General features: G+C 46.8%; 1 protein-coding gene across 1 annotated transcript in view; it reads right to left on the bottom strand.

The window, feature by feature from the left end:
- TUBGCP6 (tubulin gamma complex component 6) overlaps positions 1–25,882 on the bottom strand; it is a 728,796-nt gene that overhangs the window by 483,354 nt on the left and 219,560 nt on the right. Inside the window, exon 6 of the mRNA XM_069627853.1 lies at positions 24,278–24,399. Within this exon, the coding sequence (XP_069483954.1) occupies positions 24,278–24,399 (122 nt within the window). The remainder of the gene's footprint in view (positions 1–24,277; positions 24,400–25,882) is intronic.

The following is a 25,882-nucleotide window of genomic DNA, read 5'->3' as shown; positions in this document are numbered from 1 at the left end:
TCGTCGACGAGCAAACAGAAAGACCAGCAATGACGGGAAGAGTACCGTTCTGGGAGGAAGAGTGTCAAGCTGCATCGAGGAATGGGAGGCCATCACAACAGATCAGTGGGTTTTGGACGCTGTGAGGTACGGACATTCCCTACTATTCAAATGCAAACCTCCAAAATGTCCACCAATACACCTATCCCAGCCGCATCTAAACATCTTGAGGCAGGAGGTAACACTCATGTTACAGAAAGGCGCCATCGAATTAGTCCCTGCATCGCAGAAAGGCCTAGGGCTATACTCACAGTGTTTTGTGGAAAAGAAACCAAACAGAAAATGGCGCCCTATTCTCGACCTGCGAGACCTCAACAAGACCCTACAGAGTCAAAAATTCAAAATGCTTACACTGCAGGAGGTGATCAAATCCGTCCAAAGGGACGATTTTTTGGCGTCACTCGATCTACAGGACGTGTACTTCCACATTCCGGTGTGTCAAAAATACAGGAGGTTTCTGAGGTTCATGGTAGGTCAGACACACTACCAATTTGCAGTGCTCCCATTTGGTCTAAAGTCCTCCCCAAGAACGTTTACAAAATGTTTGGCACCTGTGGCAGCCTGGCTGCGAAAGGGAGGGCATCATGTATACCCGTACCTCGACGACTGGCTTGTGAGGGGATCCTCCCCAGCGTCGACCAACAACAGCGTGCAAGCCACCTTACAACTTCTGCAACGACTGGGGTTCGCAGTGAACTTCTAAAAGTCTTCTCTAAAGCCCTCAAGTTCTTGGGAGCTCAATTCGAAACCCACTCGGGAATAGTGAAACCGTCCCTAGACAGAATATTGAAGATCAAACAACTGACGAGTCAACTTCGCCTACAGAGCACATTTTCTGTGAGAAAATATGTGGCAATCCTGGGTTCCATGGCTTCGTACATCCACCTGGTAGCAAACTGCCGATTGTTCATGAGGCCTCTACAGGAGTTCCTGTCGGACAGATGGAAGCAGGCCACGGGCCGGTGGTCAGACAGGATAACCGTCGACAACGAGGGGGTCATCAGATCCCTCCAATGGTGGAAAATCTTTCACAACCTGGACAGAGGGGTTCCTATACAAGAGCCGGAATTTCAGAACACCATCATCACGGACGCCTCCCTGACGGGCTGGGGAGCACACATGAACGATCATCAAACCCAGGGCAGATGGTCTTCGACCGAATCGCACCTACACATCAACGTGCTGGAACTGAGGGCAGTGAGATGGGCCTTGAAATCATTCCTTCCACATATCAAAGGATCGAAAGTAAGAGTGCTGACAGACAACACGACAGCCATGTTCTACTTGATAAAGCAAGGAGGCACCAGATCCAGGAACCTTTCGGCGGAAGCTCAAAAGATCTGGCACTGGGCGTTGAAACACAACATATCCTTAGTGGCTTACCATCTCCCGGGTGTGAAGAATGTACAAGCGGATCCCCTGAGCAGGACAATGGCTCAAATGCACGAGTGGGAGCTGGACACCGGTCAGCTACAAATAATCTTCGAAAGGTGGGTGACCCCCTCAATCGACCTCTTCACTACGAAAGAAAACAGGAAATGCGAACAGTTCGCGAGCAGATGGCCTCAAAAAGGATCCCTGGGGGAAGCGTTCTCGTTTCCTTGGACGGACAAATTCCTGTATGCTTTCCCTCCGTTCCCACTTATACGGAGGACAATCCAAGGGATTCGCAGGTACAAATGCCGGGTCATTCTAGTGGCTCCGTATTGGCCGAGACAACCATGGTTTTCCGACCTCCTACATCTGTCGTTGGAACAGCCTATAACTCTCCAGAAAGTGCCGAACCTAATGTCCAGGGACAAGGGAACGGTGTGGCACCACAACCCGGACAGCCTCAACTTAACAGCATGGCTCCTGACTTTTCAGAGTTTGGCAACTTGAAAGTCTCGTCGGATTGCCAGAGAATTCTGCAGGCGGCTAGGGCCCCTTCGACTAACAAATCATACATGTGCAAATGGCGAAGGTTCTGTACGTGGTGTCAAACACAGCACGAAATTCAGCCTTTAGAAGTAACCCCTGAACAAATTCTTCCGTATCTTCTTCACCTAGCTGAGAGTGGGCTGTCATCAACGTCCATCAAAGTGCACTTGGCGGCCATTTCAGGGTTTACGAGGAGGAGACAGTCTTCACCATTATTCAGTGACAGACTGGTGAAACATTTCATGAGGGGTCTCTTTAGAACTTTCCCTCCTGCGAAACGGTTCCCACCGTCGTGGAGTCTAAATGTGGTGTTGGCTGCCTTAATGAAGCCTCCATTTGAGCCAATGTCCTCTTCATCCATGCAGTTCCTATCTTGGAAACTGGCTTTCTTAATTGCCATTACATCGGCTAGAAGAATGTCAGAATTACAGGCATTGGTCATAGATCCTCCATATATGAGATTCTTTAAGGACAAAGTAATTTTATCAACCAACCCTACTTTCATCCCGAAAGTACCGACAGTCTATCACAAGCACTCGACCCTGGTCCTTCCTACTTTCTTTGTGTCCCCGTCGTCGACGGCGGAAAAAGCCCTTCATACTCTGGATGTCAAAAGGGCGTTAAAATTTTACCTACAAAGGACGCAAGATATCAGAACTACCAGACAGTTTTTCATTGCCTACGGTCCGTCGACGAGGGGAAGGGCAATCTCCAAGCAAAGTCTGGCTCGTTGGGTCTCTTCGGCAATTACTTTTAGTCACTCCAAGGCTGGGAGACCCCTACAAGGACGCCCTAGAGCCCATTCCACGAGATCGACAGCCTCCTCCGCGGATCTATGGGCAGGAATTCCTCTGACAGACATCTGCCAGGCGGCGGCATGGTCAGTTCCACACACGTTTACACGCCATTACTGCCTGGAAAGGCAGCACGCGGATGAGGTACAGATGGGAAGGGCAGTACTGCGCCATCTGTTTCAATGAGGTAAGCCAAATACGGTGAAGCTGTTGTCTCTTACCTTGCCTATGTTTGTTCCCTTGATCTTATTTATGTATTACGAATATGTTTATATCTGAAAATATGTTGCTGCTTACACACATATATATACATATTTGGACTGAGAGTGTTTTCTTGTAAAAGTAAGTTACATTGCATTCTCACCTCCGTCTTCGATGATACTGCTATACAATCTATTCTAAGCATGTGAATCCATGAAAGATCCAATGCTGGAGAAGGGAGTAGTTTCTTACCTGTAACTCCATTTCTCCAGCGTTGGTATCTTTCATGGATTCACATGCGCCCTCCAGCCTCCCCGGATTGCAGTGTGCAAGATATGTACATAAGCACGTTTCCCCTTTTCTACTTTGGAGGGGCCGAAATCTGACAGGACCCGCGGGGGCGGGGCCTTTTATACCATTACGTCCAACGGGGCTTGCGTGGACGGCCCCGGAGAGGACGTAGATGTGGATAGGACACACAAGTGTCGGAAGTTTTTTCCCATAGGAAATGACTATATATGTGTACCGAGGGTTCCCAGTCTGACGACGAGGAATATTCTAAGCATGTGAATCCATGAAAGATACCAACGCTGGAGAAATGGAGTTACAGGTAAGAAACTACTCCCTTACCTAGCAGATCCCCAAAACGCCATACCTCAAGTGCTGCAGACCATTCAGGAATTTGGGAAATGGGCTGGTCTAAAAGTTAATGCGGAAAAATCAGAACTCTTCCAACACATGATACCCAGTCACCAAGGCGCAAGAATTACAACCAAAAAGGGAATCCCAACAACATATCGGGGCCTAAGATACCTAGGAATCAATGTTGCCAGATCGCCAGAAGAATTATACGACGCAAACCTCCCGCCACTAACTTTAGAAATAGCAAAAGATCTGGAGAGATGGGCCAAGTTGACAATATCCTGGCTGGGCCGTCTGAATGCCATAAAAATGGTAATACTCCCCAAACTCTTATATCAGTACCAGATGCTCCCCATTGCCATCCCGAGATTCCACTTTCCAGACATGAAAATCATGCTCCTTAAATTTCTGTGGCAAGGGAAAAAGCAACAAATAGCATACAAGGCCCTAATCCAATCGAAGGAGGAAGGTGGAAATCGTCTCCCCGACCTATACACGTACTACCGAGCATACCAGCTGAGAGCCCTGGTTCCTCATCTGAGAGTAGACAAACAAAAACATTGGGTCGCTATTGAAAACCATCTAATGCTGTAACTCTAGGAGAATGGCTCTGGCCGCCAAAGAAGGCCTTCCCCAACAGTGTAATTAATAATTTTGCGGTGGGATCTCTTCTACAGCTGTGATGGAACATAGGGGAAATGAGAGGACACGCGACATGGCCATCTCCCCTGAGCCACATATGGGCACACCCCATAAGGGATGTAATCCAGGATCCCCATCGCTACCAGAGATGGTATGAAGTGGGTCTAGAAAGAGTGGGACAACTTGTCAAGGCCAATGGATGTATATCCTTTCAAGACCTTGAAGCAGGACTTCAAATCAGACCTCAACTTGTCAGGTCCCAGAGTAAATACACTGGTAATTAAAATCATTACTAATATTGTGTTCATATTTTATTTTATTATTTAATGTTTAGTAATTGTCCTTTTCACTTTAAGATTGGTTTGGGCTTTAACCTTTATTTTCAGAGTGCAGGAGGGACCCCAAGCCAAGATAGAGGGCAGAGGCAGGAGTATTGATTGGGTGGCAGGAAGACAATGTTCTAATTCCAACATTTTAAACTGCCTTTCATTTGTTATGCCTTCAGAGCTGGTCATGTTTTGTTTCTCTCCTGAGTTTTTGGCCTAGAAACGCTCAAGAAAACGTTTGTTTTGAAGATTTGTAATCTCAGTCAAGTAATTTCTCTCTAAAGAAGAAATAATCAATCCGTTAAGAACAATTTGCTGACAAGTCTTCAACTTCTGATTTAAAGCTAAGTATTCAAAAAAGTTGTAAATGTTCTTTAAACCTCCATGTTTATTTGTCATTTCAAATTGCTGGTTTTCAGTTTTTAAACCTTTCACCTGAAGTAAAGGGGTTAATGCTTCTTCTGTTTTTGTGACGCTTATAAGAAGGAAACGTTACGTCCAATGTCGAACGATTGCGCGCGCATGTGTGTTTATTCTTGCTAACATATTTTTTGTTTACCTTGTCAGTTTCGCCGCGTTCTGATTCCTGTTGAAAGACGGCTGCAGCTGCGTCGAGTTTACTTTCCATCGGAGGTGAGAGAGGTTCCTGCAGTGATTGTATTTTCTCGCATCAGCTGTAAAGAAAAGGAGATTCTTTCCCGTCGCCTCCTGATGGTGAGAGAGGGAGATTCCTTCCATTCAATCAGCTGGAACAAGATAAGCTGCACGTTTGTTTTTGTTGCTCCGTGTAATATTTTCCCGGTTTTTCCAGATAGCGCGGTAATACGTTTATGAGACTAAGTTTTTTTAACTTATGAGACACCAAAGTCTGGGTCAACACAAGCTCATTTATTTGTGGAACAATCTTCAGTAAAAAAGAAAGTTGAAATTAAGGGTCATCATAAGCAAGTATTTACATGGAACTACTCTTTGTTTATATGAAGGTGGATTTGAACATAACTCAAACAACAACATTTTTTACTGCTGTACATATTATTCATATAAATAAGTTCACTTTTCAACATCATTTATTATCTCATATGTTGGGCAAGCGTTTTTTTAAAAAGATTCTAAACTGGAGTCAAATTGAAAAAACGTTAAAGGTTATGAAGTTAAAATAGTTTAAGGAGATTCTTCAAAGACATTCTGAACATAATCTCCAAGGCTTAAAAATATTCAATGTGTTCAAATATGGAACTCTTTCAGTTGAAACTATAAGTGACTCTTTATTGAACTCTGGTTCCTGTTGCATAATTTAAAACAAGAGTTTGGTAAAGTTTTTGAAGAGAGTCAGGATGCCATAATTTCTTCTTTGAACTCTTAAAAGAATTAAGTTAATTCCTCTGAGCTTATGCAGAGGAAAATCAGGTAGGATTGTTAGATGTTAGTTAAATATATAAAATATGTTTGGAAAGTAAGAATGATATATTATTAATGCTTCACAAATTCTCATTCATGCAGAGACCGGATGAAGATAGAAGATCCAATGTCTGAGTTTATTATTTTCTCCACTTTCCCCCTTCCCCACGGGGTGTCGCGAACTCAGCTGTATTTAGTTCAGTTGAGAGAGCTACATCTTAGTGGGACTCAGCAGCTCCTGCGTTGAATAGAAGACCATACCTGATACAACTAAAAGGAGTGTTTTTGGCTTCAAAATGGAAGAATAAAATCCAGAGGGACCTCACTCCAATGGAGAAAACCTTAAGTGAATCCCTCATAACCAAGGGCCTCATCACGCAGCTATATAAATCCCTACTGAGCTCAAAAAGAAACTATCTTGTTGCCCTAAGAAACAGATGTGAGAAGGACTTAGGGTCAATGATGACTGATCGGGTGTGGTCTCCAATGTGCACATCCGCATACAAAACCTCCATCTCGCCCCAGTATAAACTCCACGGAATAAAACTGCTGCATAGATGGCAGTACGATCCCAAAAGACTATCCAAGATGTTCGAGCAAGCAAGTCCCCAATGTTGGAGAGGATGCGGTGCCCAGGCGGACTACTGGCATATGTGGTGGTCCTGCCCGAAAACTCAGACAAACTGGAAAGAGGTGTTGACTTGGATTCATAAAGTGGAAGTGATCACCCGAGAATGTGACCCCCAGGCTGATGCTATTCGGCTTGGAAGAGCAGGACAATCAGTGGAAGCGTGCCCCCCATTTGGCACGCTTCCTGCTCCTAGCTGCGAGGGCCTGCATCACCATCAGCTGGAAATCACAGACTCTACCATGAGAATCGACTTGGGCCAGAAAAGCTCGAGAGCTAAACGAGACTGAGAGCATCACCGGGGCCATACATGAAATCACCCCAAGCAGAGATATGGAGTGGGCACCCTTCCTCGATGCCTACAAGTGAAATGAAAGGACGCCGGGGAAATGATACCCCATAGGAATACACGCTATCGCCTATGTGAACCGGGCTAAAGACTAATTTTGTCCCAAGGCGTTTGCAGGGGGAGGGGGGACCATGGGGGGTTGGAGTTTAACCAAAATGTTTATGAAATACTGTTTTCTTTATAATGCCTGAGCAAACACGCTCATGTGTATGAGACATGCAAAAATGTGATAAAGAAAATGCTTAATAAAGGACATTTTTTTAAAAAGGGATAAAAAAGAAACTAAATATCACTAGAGATTATTTTACCAATTTGGTTAAAAACTCTTGTTCTCCTGAGCCATGCCCTGTACAGATACTTAGCCACATTTTGTACCACGAGAGGCACACTAGTTATTGGGCAGAAATGTAGTGCGCCCGCTACCCTGCTTATTTCATTTAGTCTAAATAAGGGTAGTAGGTATCTGAATCTCAGTGTGTCGTACCCAGGGCACAACAACATAAAGTGGGAAACCGTCTCATTTAGGGCTACACATATCAAACAGACAGCTGCGTTATTCGAGGACCAGTTCACAGTATAAGCAGCAATTTTCAGGGTTCCTGATCTCAGGCTCAGAAAAAGTGACCCTGCATAGGGTGGTTGTATTGAGTCAAGGTAGGGTTCAAAGTCCTTCTTGTGGCCTAAATATTGGAGACCACAGGAGAGTTTAAGACAGGACACTACAGTGGGTCTTCCTGCAGACCTGTACACCCGCTGTCTTGGCCAGATTCGAACATCCCTTGGTCAAAGCTAGTGGTTGTTCCCACAGGTTACTCAGATAAAGTTTGCATGACCAGAATTTAAAATGTTTGCGCCACGGAGTTGAGCCACTTCATTCCAGCAAAATAAAATCCATCAACATTGATCTGTAGTCTGATAAGCCTGGAGAAGTCCTCACACGTATCCAGAATAGCAGTGGCTTGAGAGATATAATGTCTTCGATAGACCAGAGGTTACATTCCAAATGTAAGCTATTAGGAGTTCCGCTTGGCTGGATGAGCAAGGATTTTATTTTCTGTAACTCCCAACGAGGTTGAATTGGCGTATCCCCAGATTTCTGCCCTCTATAGTGCTGCTTGCAAAGCCTGCAACCTATATAGGTACAGTGCTGGAGACCCCCACCATGCGATGATGAAAACTTTCTGAAACCCGCTCCATATTTTTCCAGTTTCAGGTTCGCTTTTGACACATGCTCTGTCCACAAACCATTCTCAGCAAACCAGAGGCCCAGATAGTCGTAGGCTGCCACTTGCTCCAGCTTCTCCCCATTGACTGCCATGTGAATGTTAGATCTCCTAGATCATCTATGCCTAAAGATCAATGACTTGGCTAAGTTTATTTCCAAGCACAATTCCTCACACTTCTTTGCAGATGTTCTGATAGCATGCTTAACTACCATTGGGCTGGTTATGGGCAGCACAGCGTATTCCGCAGAAAATAGTGCTGGGTAGTGCAAGTTACCCATCTTGGGTGAATCCACACTGTTGGCCACCAGCTACTCTATTAATCCATTGATGTAAAAGCAGAAGAGGGGTGGGGCCAGTATGAACCCCTGTCTCACGCCTTGTTGTACCGCAAATTACTCTGTGCATTTGTCTCCCACACCACAGCACACAGCAGCTTTACTGTCCTTGTATAGGCCTTGGATTATACCAAGTAGGGCTGGTGGAATGTTATAAACCACTAGCATTGACCAAAGTTTGTTTCGTGAGAAGGAGTTGAAGGCGGTTCAGAGGTCCACAAAGATTGCATACAACTTGCTGTTGCAGAGGATTGTGTGCTTTTTCACTAAGAGATCTAACCGAAAACATTGTTCCACTGTACCCATACCATCTTGGAAGCCAGCGTATAGTGTACTCAAGATACCTTCTGATACAGACCATTTCTGTAAATGTTCGAGAATAGCTTTTGCATAGAATTTTTCCTGTCCCGTCAAGGAGGAGGATAGGTTGATAGTTTCCTGACATCTCCCTCCCCACTTTTCTTAATAAATGGGTACTATGACAGCCTCCTGCCACGTAGCTGGCATTATTCCCAATTCAATAATAGCATCAAACACCCTACTTAGTACTGGACCCCAAACAGTTGGCTTGTCTTTGTATAAATCAATGCTTATACAATCTGGTCCAGGGGCTTTCCCGCTTTTCATCGTACCGATTGCTGTAGTCAGCTCCTCCAGGGATACCTTATCCAAGGGGTCTGCACTCACAGGGTCTTGAAACGTGTCCTTGTTGCTCTCTTCGGCCTTACATAAGATCAGAAATAGCTGCAACAGGTGTCAGGGGAGATAATACACCGTAGTTCGTCTGATGAGTTTGTGGTATCACCGGCCAAGAGTTTCCAAAAGGTGCTAGAATCATTTTTCATACATGCTTCAGTTAATGATTTCCACCTCTTCCTGAGGTGGATCTTTTTCTTTTCCCTTATGGTTACCTTGTATGCTGCTCAGGGTTTGCAGGTGGGCTTTAGTGGAGATATGTAAATATGTGTCTTGCAGATCCACAGCTACCAGTCAGCCGCCCGGCTAAAGAGATCTTCAGATTGAAGAGGGCATAATCATCTTGAACTCTTCTTGGGGTAAGAGAAGACTGAAGGGGGAAAAATCTAGCACTGTCCAGAGGCCTTCTTTTTCTTTGCAACCATGAATAATCTTGAATAAAACATTCAACCCTCCTCCGAGGGAGGCAGGCTCTCTAATGCTTCTAAGATGAGCACTTTGGATAGCTCCTGCGAAAGGGAGTCTGAGCCCCTTTTTAAGGAAGGGGGGGCGTGGAGTATTGGGAGGAAGAGGTAGGAGATAGCTCTTGTGCACCACCAACAGGGACCAGCTGTTGCAGGTAATTGTCCTTCATTGAGCAAAACAATGGTGCACTTGTCCTGCTTGTGAGCCATGGACATACCCTCACACCACCTATACTGCTTGATTCTTGAGCAGGGGAGTGCTGGGAGAAGAACCCTCAGGGAGACAGGCATGCATGTTTCAAGCTCAGAGATCTCCCTTGCCTACTCCAGTGGTTGTGGAAACCTCTAAACCATCCTGAATTCTTGGCAGTGAATGAATGTCTCTGAAGGCCCAACGACCATGGCTTTGCAGGTGGCTTGGTTAGGGATGCTAAAGACTTTGCTGTTTGCACAATATTTTTGATTTCATTCAGCTCATCATCTGTATCTGGTGCAATGAATCCGACGGAGTCATCACTGATCCCCCGGCGGTAACCTCCTCCCATGTGGCCGGGGGATGGAAGTTGCATCCTGATCCTGTGGGCGGCTATATGAGGGAAGATCACATGGGAGGAGACAGCCTCCGGCAAGATGTTATGACTCGATCGGGTGAGACATGGTATCCCCAATTTTTCCTTGAAAATAACCTCCTGACGTCTGACACCCTCACAGCCTATTATTATGCATCTACTCCCTTTCCTACGAAGAGCAGGGAAAACCCTTTTATCAAAACTATGGACCAACCTTCCAACTTTGGTCTGCCTTGCCAATCTGATGAAATCACTTTTTTGAATTCCACATGTCAATCAATTTGAACAGACTTATCATCAAAACCTTTTAAAAATGCACATCCAAATTCCTGGGTCCATTGTTAACAATGGACTTCTGTTCCCAGAAATCTCAAAATACTAGGACGAAGAAGAAGAGGGATCGAGCAATGTGGAGCAAAAGTGACTGCAAGCCCAGCAAACACCTTAGTGTTTTCTGGCACACACCTGTCCCTCTGAAAATGTAAGCAGCCCAAACAGAGAATTCAAGAGAGCTGCTGTGGCGACTGGCGAGATAGAGTTGTCTCCTCTCTACGAGCAGCAGAGATCCAAAAAGCTGGGACCGGCATCGTGGAGCTAGGTGGCTCACCAATGGAGGAAAAACTGCTGAGCCAAGAGACTCTGTGGGAACGCCAGGAGCCGGTGAGGAACTCCTTGGCGTTCGCAGACAAAGGAAAGCAGCATTTCACTTACCAGAGCCAAGACGACAGCAGACCTGTCGAGTGGTAGCCGCGGAGGACAGGCGAACAAAGAAAAACCAGCCGCGAGAAGGAGGCAGATGGAAATCTTTCATCAGCCAACCGTAAGAGAAGATATCAATGCCTATAAAAATCGGTGAGTCCTCCTAGAGGCAGCGTGGACACCGGGCGTATCAGCCAACAATTGAAAGTCACTTACCTGACAGAGAGAAGAGACATGGACATATTGAAAAAAAAGGAACTTAAGTCACAAATAAACCCTGTTCTAATGTGTAAATGTACACAGTGCAAATACTTAATAAGTAGAAAGAAGATGATATATCAGGAGGATGCATTCTCCAATACTATGTTCAAGAAACGTGGGGAGCGGGCAAAAAGACTGTATGAACAGAAGTCCTGGCAGGGGAGTATACCAGGCAGTCACAAGTATGTGGACATTTGAAGTCCTGGCAGAAGAGTATACCAGGCAGTCACACGTGTGTGAAAACCAGAAGCCCTGGCAGGAGAGTAAACCAGGCAATTTCAAGTGTGTGAATCAGACGTCCTGGCAGCAGAGTACACCAGGCAATCTCAAGTGTGTGAATCAGACATCCTGGTAGGTGAGTACACCAGGCAATTTTAAGTGTGTGAAAAAGAAGTCCTGGAAGAGGAGTATACAAGGCAATTGAAAAGGATTGTGTTAAACAAGAAAGAAGAGGCAACACCACCTGATAGAGAGAAATACCAGGTGTATTGAAAGAAACCAGAATTGTGAAATCAAACAGTGTTATAGTTGGCCAAGAGAGGCCCAAAGAACTGTTGTGAGTAAAGAAGAATCCAGGGAAAGGGAGTTACCCTCAAGAACTAAGAACTTTATACTTGAGGAACCTCTGTTCAAGTCATTTATTTTTCCTTTATGAATACTTTTCTAAAACCACTCAACGTTTAAGACATTTCCCTTTTTCACCTTAGAGTTATGTTTGTAGTGTGAGGGTCAGAATAGAACTTTGTAAACAGGACAGTTTTGTTTTTGACATCCTGACACAGGCAGATCCTTCGTTTTTATTTAAATGGAGAAATTCCACTTAGAGCAGGGTCAGAGGGATCTTTTCCCAACCCCTTTTATTTTCAGTCTTCAACCAAAAACATGGCAAACTTGTCTCCGACGATCAATCCTAACTCCTCACACTGGGCTGAAAAGTTCCACTCCATGAAAGGGTATGTCCATGATTCACTCTTGGACATTCGATTGTAACCTGGTGGCTTTGAGCAGCACCTGCAGCCTAAGAAACATACCTACAGCCATATCCCTAGCATCAGTGTCCATGTGGTAAATGGAGGCCCCCATGAGATCCTACACTACTTGGTGAGCTTCTGTAACACCTGAGCGGTACCCCGCTTGATATTCAGGAGAGAGGAGTGAGGCATAGTCGCCCAGTTCTTTGAAGAACTCGAGGTTGGCTGCTGCCATGACAGCTTTGGCATCAGCCTGCCTAAAATGTCAGGGCAGAGTTTTGATTAACTTTCTTCCATGGTCCATGGACTGCCCAGGAGGTGGTCATCCCACCCTAGAAGGTTCTGTGAAGAGGAAGATGATGTCTGCTCTTAGCAAAAAGTAAAGCCGTCACTATCGTGGAGTGAGCTGGAGGGTGGCTCATCATGGACAGTTTCTCCCCTGGGAACTACCTGTACCTCATATCCACTCTTTTTGCCACGGGCTGAATCGAGGCTGCATTTTGACAGATTTTCAAGGCTTCCCTCATCATGACCGGCTGAAAGTGTATACCTGACCTCTCTGTGGCCTTCCTCGAAAGGACTGATGAAAAGACTCATTGGTCCACCTGTGAATTTTCTGAAACTGGAAACCCCATATACTCCACAGGGCCTTCCTGTCAGGATCCCATGGTGCACTGCAAGGTTTCCATATAAAGGCACACACTTTAAAGGTCCAGTTAGGTATCCATTTATATGGACGCGCCTTAAAAACTTTAAAAGGAGGTTAAGGAGTGGTGATCAGTAGTTTGTTGCAGTTTGTATGGGTTATGGATAGGGACTATGAAATCTTTCCTTATTGAAGCTTGCAGGAGGTCTTTGTTTCCCCAAGGCAAGATGGAACCTCAGTTCAGCAGCAGTGATTGGAGGAGTCTGACTATGAGGTAGTTTGGAATTCCACTGGGAGTTCTAAACTGCCTTTCATTCTAGTTTTCAAGGGAACAGGTCGCAGTCTTACAGTACAGCAATACTTAAGTTTAAGTTCAAAGAATTTCTTACCAGAAAAATTAGTGAGAGAAAGAGAATCTACCAGAAACTGAAGCAGCAGTTAAGGTCTATCAAGGAAGAGTGTACAGATAAAGAAAGCTGTGTACAGATGAAGAAAGCTAAGTGCCAATAATCTCCCAGCTCTAGTTTTTAAGAATAATTAAGTAAATTTGCGCATATACAGATTTTAGTTGTTTGAACACCGTTCAGTGTGTAGTTGGAAGACACACGTTGTGTTTAAAGTTTATGAAATGCAATTCGTAAAAGACTTTTACAGACAGCAGTAGCTGAAGGGCGCACAAGTCATTGCTGATGTGCGCGTGAATCTTTTGAGGTTTTCAGTACGTTTCGAATCACTCGAGACTAACTAACTAATAAGGCGTGCGGATCAATTCTGACGGGGTGCGGTGCTGATCTCCTAATCTCCTAACTCAGATACTGTAATAACAAAATACTAACGTGTGTTTGTAAGATCACAACTCTCATACGCGCATCGCGTTGTTCTGTTTCGGGCTCGTTTGAGGAAAGCACCTACTGACGCGCACATACGTGCCATGCTACGTATTCCTTTGCTTACCTATTATTTCCGACGAACAGCTGATTCCTTCCTACGACACACGGATCTCTTCAGTAAGTCAAGGTTTCGGCGAAAACAGTTAAGGAACACTGAAACAAGGAATATAGTAACCCAAAGCAGCATAAACGGTGAAAGAGTCAATAACTACCTGCAGAGCACAAACAGTTTTTAGAAGGGTGCTGCAAGTATTTCAGTTAATCTCATCTGTACTAGGGCTACGAAGGCAGACACTGAAAGTTCACAGGGCAGTGAGCAGACTGTAACTGGCTCTCGAACAGCTCGAACTGAATACTCTAAAGTATCTGAGCAACAGGTGAATCTGTATTTGCGCAGCAGCACAGACAAGAACAATTGCTATTGAACTCTTAAGTGATTCAGTGGAGAAAAAGGGTGAAGAGCAGAGAGATGTAGCTATCAAGAATATATTAATAAGACTTTTTTGATACTACTGTTCACTATTAAGGAAAACCTATCAGCACAGCAAGCACAGGCTGCAGGTATTAAAGGGTCAAGGAGGGCAAGAAGATAAGGTAACAGTGGGAAGGGAGACAAGGGGAAAGTAACAGCTTCTACTGTGATTGCTTTTTAGGTCTACACGACATTTGTACTTTGTGAATTCAAGCGAATACAAGCATACCCAGTCCAGGAAGGATGCAGGAGCAGAGGGTGTAGTGAAGATCTGTGTTTGTTATTTTTTCAAATTCCCCTTGGGGTTGCCAGCTTGGTAGTTATATCTGCTAAGAGACTGTTGGGCGGGCAGACTTGTGGGGTCTGGTGGGCCAGCATCACTCCAGCAGGAAGTTCCAGCCTTGACCTGACACTTTTACCCTGTCATGGAATGCTTTGACGGACAAGGACACTTCCTCGCCCTCTTCCAATAGCCAGCCTGGTCCATCGCTTTATCATCGTTTGGAGGTCCAGGGGGAAGAGAGGGAGGTGAATCCATCAAAAGGACAGGAGGAACCGGTTACCTTGGGTTGTGAGCCTGTGTCCCCCACTGGAGGACGAGGCACTGGGGCCTCTGCTGTCACTATATAAGGTGTTGTGGGTTGGATCCGAGGGTCCACTGGCTAAGGAGCAGGGATCAGCACTTCTTTCATGATGGTCTTAAAATATATTGCCTCATTGGTCCTGAGTACATCAACTACTGAAACCAGTCAAAGAACCAGTCTTCCCTTGAAGGTCCTTGAGTTGAGGTTCCTGGAGAGGATCTCAGGGCCCAATTGCTGATAGGCACACAGAGAGAAGGAGCGGAATACCCCCACACACTGGGTGACAAATTCTACCCAGGGAGAAAAGTGTCATGCTTGTTGGCATGCATAAACCTTTAATTAACAGAAAATAAGGACGAACCCTCCTACGCCTCTCAATGCATTAACAACAACTCTCTGGAACACTATGCTAACACCCACACTATTGTCCTGCTGCTGCCTCCTTTTATAATCTTGGCTGTGGCATTAATTGTTCTATGTGCTAGGACGGGTCTGTATCAGCTTTAGGCTAGGGTTGTGTGATTAGCAAAACCTAATCAGCACCATTGACTCTGTATGCACCATTCCTTGTTTGACACTGTTCTGACTTGAGTGTCGTGTAGAGCGTTGAGACCTCTGTCCCCAAGTGACACACAGGGAAACCAAAATAACCCCGCTGTGCGACCTTTGGAGCCACAGGTGGGAGATGTTGCTTCCCCGGATCCATGGAACCTCAGGAACACCGATGCTGCTACAGAAAGAACATGGTTAAGTACCAGGCAAATACAATAGAATACAATAATCACAGGATCTGAATAATCTTACCTATCCGGTGGTTGGAAAACCCGGGAGACCTAGTGAGGGAGGTTCGAGACTCAGATGAAAGGCAGTCCCCAGAACAACGGGGACCGGAGTCACACGTGGATACAGGACAGCCCACCTGAACCAAGGGCTGGAGGCGTGGCGTGAGTCCCCAAAGGGCAATAGCGTAATGAAGACAAAGTTCAAAGGGATGATCCGAAGGCAGGTGAGGGACGGGCCGAGGTTCAGCGATAAGTCAACAGTTCCAAGCAAAGGTACAAAGGGTAATCCGAGGGAGTCCAGGAGAGTGATCCAAAATCAAAGTAAACCAGAAGAGCAAAGTCCAGACGTAGCGCCAAACAGAGTCGAAAGACAGCTGAGACGCGGTGAGTGCTCCGTGCATCAAGCGTTAAGTACTGTGTGCTTCCGGGTCACGTGACGTCTTCCATCGTCACGTGGGAAACGCCGCTCTGAATCACGTGAGCGGATGACTGTTCGATGCGGAAGCGTTCTGCCGCCCCTTCTGCTGTGTGCTCTCCATTGCAACTGCCAATGCAGGAAAGGTTGCAACCGGGCACGTACATTGTACCTGGTACGGAGCTTTCGGACCTTTGGGGCAACCAAATCACGTGAGTCTTGAAACCTGGGGGGGGGGGGGGAGTAGTGTGGGAACCTGGGGAAGGTGTTGTGGAGATGTTAGCAGTGTTCTGATGTGCAGAGGATCGTCTAACATAGCCCTCCCCCCCCCAACGGCCCACAACCCCGTGGGCAGGACGGGTGATCCCGATGGAACTGGGACACCAACCGAGGAGCGTTAACGTCCAGGGCGGAAACCCAAGAGCGCTCCTCCAGGCCATAACCCATCCAGTCCACCAAATACTGGAGCCCACCCCTAAACCAACGGGAACCCAGAATAGCCAACACCTCAAAGACATCAGGGGAGGCCAGGGACACCGGGGCCACCGGGGCACGGAGACGGGAGGAATCAGGGCAAGGCTTGAGAAGGCAGACATGAAAAACGGGATGGATGCGCCAAGAGCTTTGGAGAACCAGGCGAAAAGCCACTGGATTCACTTCCTGGGAGATCACATACAGCCCAACAAAGCGAGGCAGAAGTTTCCGACAACCAACCAGGCGAAGGTGACGGGAAGACAACCACACCCGGGAACCCACCGCAAGGGGAGGAGCGGCCAAGCGTTTGCCATCAGCACGGGACTTCATGGAGGCCTTTGCTTCAGTAAGGTGGACCAGAGTACGAGCATGAACAGCAGACAGATCCCTAAGACAAGCTGTGGCCACAGGATTCAAAGAGACAGAAGCGTCAGGGACGGGCAAGACCTTGGGGTGCTGGTCATAGAGGGCGTAGAAAGGAGAGAGACCCGTAGCAGAGTGAGCCGCGTTGTTGTAGGCGAACTCAGCAAGCCGTAAAACACTCAACCAGGAGGACTGCTGCTGTAAGATAAGGCACCGGAGATACTGCTCCATAGATTGGTTCGTCCTCTCTGTCTGCCCATCAGTCTCGGGGTGATAGGCCGAGGAGTACCTGGTATCGATGCCAAGCAGCTTCATTAAAGCTCTCCAAAAACGAGACGTGAACTGAGACCCTCGGTCAGAGATGAGGACAGAAGGGAGCCCAAACAACGAGAAAACAGATTCGGAAAACAAGTCAGCCAGGACCGGGGCCGAAGGGATCCCCTTACAGGGGACAAAGCGAGCCATTTTGGTGAATGTATCCACCACCACCCAGATGGTATCAAAACCTTGCACCCTGGGGAGATCGGTCACGAAATCCATAGTCAGTGTGTGCCAAGGTCTTGGGGGTACCGGTAGCGGAAGCAGCAGGCCAATTGGGCGGCCCCTTTGGTGTTTGGCTTGAGCGGAAACAGAGCAGGAGTTGACATAACATTCCACGTCGCGCTTCATAGAGGGCCACCAGCACCAGTGCTTTAGGAGATCCATGGTACGCTCCTGGCCGGGATGGGCGTTAAAGGGGGCATCATGAGACCATTCAAGGGCCAAGTTACGGGTGTCGGGCGTGGGAAGAAACAAACGATCATGCACGAAAGGCAAGCCGTCACAATATACCGGATCCCAATCTCGCAGCTGGTCAGAGTGACTGCTCGTCCATGCTCGCACAGAATCCAACAATGAGAGAGAGGGAGTACAAAGACAGATCACGTGACTCTTGCCTAGAACAGTATCAGGGAAGGTTGGCAATGAGACCCCACCCGGAGAGCGTGACAAGGCATCCGCTTTTCCATGAGTGACCCCAGGACGATGAGTGATGTGAAAGTCAAAGGCGGAAAAGAAGAGATGCCATCGGACCTGTCTGCTGCTGATGCACTTCAGGGAGGCCAAGTCCTGCAGGTTCTGATGATCGGAGTAGACAGTTATTGGATGCCTAGCCCCCAGGAGATGATGGCGCCAAACACGAAAGGCGTCCATGACAGCCAGAAGTTCCTTCTCCGTTACAGTATAATGGGCCTCAGTACTGGAAAACTTGTGGGAGTGATATGCCACCGGGTGCAACCTGCCCGTGGCCGGACAGGTCTGACACAACACCGCACCGAGGGCGAAGGAAGAGGCGTCCGCCTCGACTATGAATGGGAGGTCGGGATTGGGGTGCTGAAGGATCGGTGCGGTGGTGAAAGCGGTCTTCAGAGCCTCGAAGGATTCCTGATGTTCCTTCTGCCACTGATAGGGTACCTGAGGGCTAGTCAGAGCCGTGAGTGGGGCCACAATTGTCGAAAAGGACGAAATAAAGCGCCTGTAGAAGTTGGCGAAACCCAAAAAGGCCTGCAAGACCTTGAGCGTCTGAGGTATAGGCCATTCTAGGACCGCCCTCACCTTGGATTCGTTCATGGACAGGGCCCCAGGGGTGATGTGGAAGCCCAGAAACTCAACAGACGTTTTATGGAACTGTCATTTCTCGGGTTTAGCAAACAGCAAATGTTTCCTTAGACGGGATAAGACCTCCCGGACATGCTGCACGTGGTCATCAAGATCTCGCGAAAAGATCAGGATGTCGTCCAGATAAACAACCATGTACACGTCCAGAATGTCCCTGAATATGTCATTCATAAAACGCTGGAATGTGGCCGGGGCGTTGCATAGGCCGAAGGGCATGACTAGGTATTCGTACAACCCGTAACTGGTGCAAAAGGCAGTTTTCCACTCATCGCCCTCGCGGTCGCGCACTAGGTTGTACGCGCCCCGAAGGTCCAGATTGGTAAAAACGGAGGCATGGGATAAGCGGTCCAGGAGAGGGGTGATCAAAGGGATTGGATACCTGTCCTTTTTCGTGATGGCATTAAGACGCCAGTACTCCACGCAAGGACGTAGGTCCCCCTCTTTCTTTGGAACGAAGAAAATTGGGCTTGCAGCTGGTGAAGTAGAGGGGCGGATGTGGCCTAGTCGTAGGGCGTTCTGGACATACTGCTTCAGAGCCTGTTCTTCCGAGGGGGACAGAGAATAGATCCTGCCCGAAGGAATGGCAGAGCCCGGGATTAGTTCAATCGGGCAGTCATATGGCCGGTGTGGGGGAAGCACCTCGGAGGAACCGCGATCGAACACTGATTCGAATGCCTTGTACTCTGGGGGAATTCCGCTAACCACCCCTCCAACAGTATGGGAATCCACGACCATTGATCCACCGTCATTCAATGTGAGATGAGGGAGAGCTCCCAGGGCCCGTGATGGAGTATCTGCTTCCTGATGGGCTGGGAGACAATAGTTCTGGCAGATATCTGACTCAAAGAGGACCGTGCCTGTTTGCCAATTAATGAGAGGATTGTGCTCACGCAACCAGGGTAACCCTAATATGATACCGAACTGGGGTGTGGTAATCAGGTCAAAACTTAGCGTCTCTGTGTGAATATCTTGTATAGTCAATAAGAGGGGGGCAGTTTGGTGCCTTACGGGACCAGAGACCAGGGCAGTGCCGTCTACAGCCTGAACTGGTTTGGGTCGGGTTTTCACCACTAAAGGCAGATTGAGAGAATGGGCTAAGGCAATGTCTACGTAGTTCCCCGTGGCACCAGAGTCAGTGATGATAGTGACTGCGTGGGAGATACCCGCAGAGGGACAAAGAGTGGCCTGTACAGAGATGGGCTGAACACGAGGGAAAGCAGTAGAGGCACCCGGAGATGAGGACTGGAAGCTCGACCTGGTCTCCGGGTCTAGGGTCGAGCTGTCTGAAAAACCTGGGACTTCTAGGGACGTCAGGGGCATTCCTTAACATAGTGTCCCGTGATGCCACAATAAAAACATGCATTATCCACCCATCTACGTTCTCTCTCGGATGTCGTGATGGGACTATGTAACCCTCCCACTTGCATGGGTTCCTCAGTGCTGGAGGCGGGAGTATTGACCGCTGTAGGGTGGGAAAAACCCAACTCAGCCCTGCGCTCTGAGCGACATCTACCTGCAGGGCAAGATCCACTAGTTCTTGATACTGAGTGGGCACGGAGGGGACCACTGATAAGGCATCCTTCATTGGATTACTCAACCCTCTATAGAAGACGACCGCCCGCATGCTTTCTGGCCATGATGTCTCGGCGACCAACTGGTTGAAGCGGGTGATGTAGTCTATCAAGGCCCCTCTACCCTGGGTTAGTTCTAACAGCTCCAGATCCCTGGATTGTGCCTTGTGTCGGGTGTCGAAGACCCGGGACATCTCGGTAACTAGCAGGTCAAAATCATAGAGAACCGGGCTATTGTTCTCCAGTAAAGGATTAGCCCAAGCGGCAGCCGTTCCGGCCAGGTGAGACAGGGTAAAGGCCGCTTTAGCAGTGGAGTTGGGGAAGGCCAGAGGTCTGCACAGGAAGTGTAACTTGCACTGATTGATGAAGGTCCTGAACTTCTTGGGGTCGCCTTGGTAACGTTCAGGAGCAGCCAGGGGAGAAGGGGCTGGAAGGACCACAGGGGTTGGGGCTGGGGTACTTGCCACTGGAGGAGGCATGGCTGGAGCAGCAGCATCCCCGAATTCAGAGTCTGCAGGGAGGGAATGCTGGACACTCTGTATGGAATCTAACCTTTGGTGAATCACGGTGTTTGCGGCGGCCATATCTGCCCTTAATATTGTAATTGCCTGTACTAAAGCAGCTATGGGTTCTTCCGTGGACCCCTGCGTTGTTCAACACGACTATACGGCTTCTCAGTCTGTTCTGACTTGAGTGTCGTGTAGAACGTTGAGACTTCTGTCCCCAAGTGACACACAGGGGAACCAAAATAACCCCGCTGTGCAACCTTTGGAGCCACAGGTGGGAGATGTTGCTTCCCCGGATCCACGGAACCTCAGGAACACCGATGCTGCTACAGAAAGAACGGGGTTAAGTACTAGGCAAATACAATAGAATACAATAATCACAGGATCTGAATAATCTTACCTATCCGGTGGTTGGAAAACCCGGGAGACCTAGTGAGGGAGGTTCGAGACTCAGATGAAAGGCAGTCCCCAGAACAACGGGGACCGGAGTCACACGTGGATACAGGACAGCCCACCTGAACCAAGGGCTGGAGGCGTGGCGTGAGTCCCCAAAGGGCAATGGCGTAATGAAGACAAACAAAGTTCAAAGGGATGATCCGAAGGCAGGTGAGGGACGTGCCGAGGTTCAGCGATAAGTCAACAGTTCCAAGCAAAGGTACAAAGGGTAATCCGAGGGAGTTCAGGTGAGTGATCCAAAGTCAAAGTAAACCAGAAAGACAGCTGAGAAGCGGTGAATGCTCCGTGCATCAAGCGTTAAGTACTGTGCGCTTCCGGGTCACATGACATCTTCCATCGTCACGTGGGAAACGCCGCTCTGAATCACGTGAGCGGATGACTGTTCCATGCAGAAGCGTTCTGCCGCCCCTTCTGCTGTGTGCTCTCCATGGCAACTGCCAATGCAGGAAGGGTTGCAACCGGGCACGTACATTGTACCTGGTACGGAGCTTTCGGTCTTTTGGGGCAACCAAATCACGTGAGTCTCGAAACCTGGGGGGAGTAGTGTGGGAACCCGGGGAAGGTGTTGTGGAGGTGTTAGCAGTGTTCTGATGTGCAGAGGATCGTCTAACAGACACCAACGTTCATCAGTTTTGTTTTTTCCTAAGTGAATTAATTAATTTGGTCCCCACCCTGCAGTCTCATACATCCAGTTCATGATCTTGGGATCAGACATCTGTGTCATGGTACTGGGCATCCAGGCATTCCGGCTGCCAGTGTGCCCCAGGATTGTCCTCACTGCCTATAATGGATGTAACACTACGTGCACCAGGCTCATCTTCTTTCCTGTCCTAGTGGTTGCTCGGACTGCTTAAGACTTCGGTTTGCGATCTGCCCCCAGGCGTGCTCACTTGCAGTGCATGTACCAGGGAATCCAGCTCTACCGATTCACAAACTGAGGTCAAAGCAGGTGCTCAGGTACCCGTGAATGCAATATTCTGTGGAGCTTTTCCAGATGCTAATTTTCAATGGTTTCTAGGTTCCTACCCCCTCTATCTTAAAAACCCTCTAAATGTTACACCGCAGGGCACATTCCTTCACTTCCAAACACTACCATCTCCTGAGCTTGCCCTGAGAGGATGCCTGAAGACTCTGATGTAATGGGGAGACTGGGACAGCTCAGGTGGGTCCCCGAAATATCATATAAAGGGCATTCTAGGGGGGTATTGATACGATGAATGGCTTTTCATTAGCCTCAGAGTACACCAGTCCACAACACTGGTCTGCACTAAAGTGCCCACCACATTGACTTAACTATGGGTCATGGGCTTGAGCTGCTCTTCCTTAAGGAATCGTGGCTTTCTGAAAATTGGATGCCAATTTTAAATGATTTCGTTCCAAATGACTACAAGAGCTCTCTCTATATATATCTCATAAAAGTAGACTGTTGTAACCCTTCTGCTTTTCTCTAACCTAGAAAAAGTGGAACTACTCTGAAATGCACATTATGAAACATTTCACGTCAATATATTGCTTCCCAGCCATCCTCTAATTTATTCCATGCCCATGACTGATTTCTTAGGTGATAACTGGTCACACCTCTTTTACTATTTTAGGCAACATAAATGTTTGTGCAAAGAGCTAATAGCACTTCAGCACAAGTGCTGTCCTTCAACCTCCAGGGCCTTGAACTCCAACAATAGGCCAAATGACTAATGCATCTTAAGGCACATACCCTGGATTTGATATGCAGACTATCTAGACTGGATCTAGCAGCAGTTCCACAAATTCCAATAAGCTGGTTGGACCACTACCTAATGAATTCTAAATAGTCTTAAACTGGGGTTTAAAATAAAAGAGCCTACAACAAATTGGGCAAGGACCCTTTTGTCAATATTCTACAAGACAATCAATATAGCTTCCAATTCATCACTGATGTCCTCTCAGAAAAGTGTGAGACGTCTTCAGTTTGGTGCAGACAAATGCGAAAGTGACTACAGAAGACGGCCCTCACCAAATCGGTGTACTGTCATGTTTGCACAAGAAAAAAGCAAACATAGTTATAGAACTACAGTGGAGGCCATGCACATACGACCCTGGCATTTACAACGAAAAAACAATGAAGGCCTTGTTAGGTCTCCAGCACACAATGCTAAGAAGGAATACATTTATAAAAGACTAAATGTTGCTGAAGATCACGAAAGGGAACTTTGCAATGTTATCAGTGTATAAAGGAATCCATTATCTGCGATGCCTCCTGCTCAGCTAAAATGTGACTCCTTGCAAGATTTTGGAATAAATGCATGATGGCATTCAAGACAAGGTGTCTAGGACTTCTCTACTTCATTACAAGGGCTTCTCCACTGCAACTCCGATTCATTTTGACCCGATTTCCATTGAGCATGTCTATCTTATGTACACCAAAGTAAATCTGGCTGACCATTCGATCTGTCTTCAGCCCCTACATTTCAAGACGTCAGGGCTGAAGCTGATTTGTGCCAATAGATTCCGTAAAATCCCCATTAAGTCTTTCATTATGGCCCATTTGTCAGCAGACTACAGGGTCAGTGTATGCCAGGCACACCTCCTGAGGACTCTGCTAGCGAAGTGGCAGATTACATTCTATTTACCTCTGTAGTCTTGGGCAGATCCTCTGAAACCATAACCCCTTTATAGTACAGATTCTTAGAATGATCCTCTCCTTGTTATATGTTTCCCCATGAAGTGGCCATTTTGTCCTTAGTGATGCCCTAACTGGCCCATATTTGAGACTTGCACCATGTGCATCATATGCACCACTAGCAGGGTCTGTAGAACACTGTAGCATGACCTCTATTACGGTTAAGGAGGGATCACATTTCCCTTGCCTCAGCAACATCCTTATAGTGTGTTGTTTTCTGGAAAGTAAAGGGTTAAATTCAAGTCTCTCTCTTTCTCTCTAATAAGCACTAGGCATTGCAGGATCCCATTCTAGGACCTACACTCCATGTTTCTCAGGTACATACTTTAATTGCACCATCCTGATCTATCTTTTTGTTTTTCTTTCCTATTTTTCTTTCTACCTTGGAAGTTTAAGAGACATAGGGATGAAAAACATAAGATTGCGGGTGCTTGTAACCAAACTGTGGAATGCTCTTAATTTCTTTATCTGGTCTAGGGGTAATCGCCTAGTATATAGGTAAGCACTAAAGACCTCTTATTTACTCTTTATCTGACGTACCTACATATGGTTATGCATCTGCCTGTTATTTCTAAGCACTATAACGCCACGTGTGGCAGCTGTACACACAAAACAAATGATTATAATATAAGATACAGGTTACCTTAGTTGGCGCCCCAGTTTTCTGAAGACAAAGCTGATAGTCAAAATGCTCAATGTTGGTGGCGTGGATAAAACACATGCTCGATAATACTGCAGGTATCTTCTTAACCCACTTGTAAATGCCTGTGAAATAAATGATAAAATACACATATATACAAGGCGGGATGTATTCCAATAGTTCAACAGTATATTAATTAAAACATCTGGTTCTAAATGCTGGGAAACAGAATTGATGATCTTTTAAGTTGTATTCATTAGAGCGACTTCTATGTAGATACCACAAGAAAAATATCTAGGAAAGAAAACGAAATTAGTAGCATACTGAAAAGTGCATTAAACAGATCTCCTGCACAATTGTAACTCTTCTTCCGTTTAGCCATGAGGTTCTCTTCATTGGCACTCTTTCTTAACGCTAAGGGGGTTGTGCAAGTGTCCTCTAGTGAGGGCTTACAAAAACCAATTTGCAGTGTTAGGCACGGTGTCCACAAGGTGACTCTAGTCTTACAAGGATAGTATGGAAGACAAGCTGCATTCTTAGGAGGGCGCAGCTAGTACACGCATAGGCACACAATACTTTACTGAAAATATACACTTTAGCTATAATAAAGCAACACCAACAACATTTAGAGTTCTGTTAAAAAGAAATTAAAAGAGCACATAAACCCCTCATAAAAATCATAATATCTATACAAGTAGTCAACCCAATATTACAGGTAGGTAATACTTTCTGATACTTTTAAACTGTTTTATAAGTTAGAAAAAGTGTGTCCACAGAAATGAATGAGATGAAGACAATATGTAGAGGAGGCAATATTCGGGCTGGCAACAGTGGAGGACTCCAAAGGATGAGATCCAGACCTTGCTTTAATTACCAGAGGTCTTAAGAAGGAAGGGTGCATGGGCAACGCACAAGAACTGAAGCAGAGATTGTGGAATTGGTGATGGTACCTGTAAAAGTCTGTACACAGATCCCCCAATTACTGACGGTTTGCACAAGTGACCAATTCAAAGACACCACAGAGGTTAAAAAGGCTAAGAGTTTAGACACTGGGTTTTCTGCATGTCAAAATTTTGGTTCCTGATCCAAGGGCTGCACACAAATCCCTTGGGGACAAAAGATGGTTCCAATGACAGACTAGGTGAGCAGTCTCATGGAGACTACCCTCATGGTGGTAGGAGACAGAACAGCAAAAGCAGCACGCTGCCAAGATCCTGGCCCTTCAGAAGAGGTTGGTAGGGACAAAGTACTTACAGGAATGGACAAAGGTGGGTCCCATGAAAGAGACAGCCAAATGAGCTTTTTAGACAGCTGGAAAAACCACGTTGGGTTCCAGAAAAGCCATTGAGGCACCCACTTGGGATAGCCCCGGATCTTCCCAGATCAGATGGAGGATGAGCTTGAAAGAGTTCTTTTGGAACAGCAGAGGCAAAGCTTCACCTTAAGGAAGATTTGGCATTTGCAACACAGGCTCCTGTTAGAGAGATTTTCTTCTGTAAATATCTCCCTCTCTTCCTTGAGCCACTTCACACTACTGCTGGACTCACTGGGAATCTTTCTATCTTTCATTGGCTTTTTGTATCTCACTCACCTCTCCTGCATTCACTT

The sequence above is a fragment of the Ambystoma mexicanum genome, chromosome 12, assembly GCF_040938575.1.
Source record: "Ambystoma mexicanum isolate Mex_15411 chromosome 12, UKY_AmexF1_1, whole genome shotgun sequence".
Taxonomy (NCBI): Eukaryota; Metazoa; Chordata; class Amphibia; order Caudata; family Ambystomatidae; genus Ambystoma; species Ambystoma mexicanum.
This window is presented reverse-complemented; position numbering and strand designations above follow the sequence as displayed.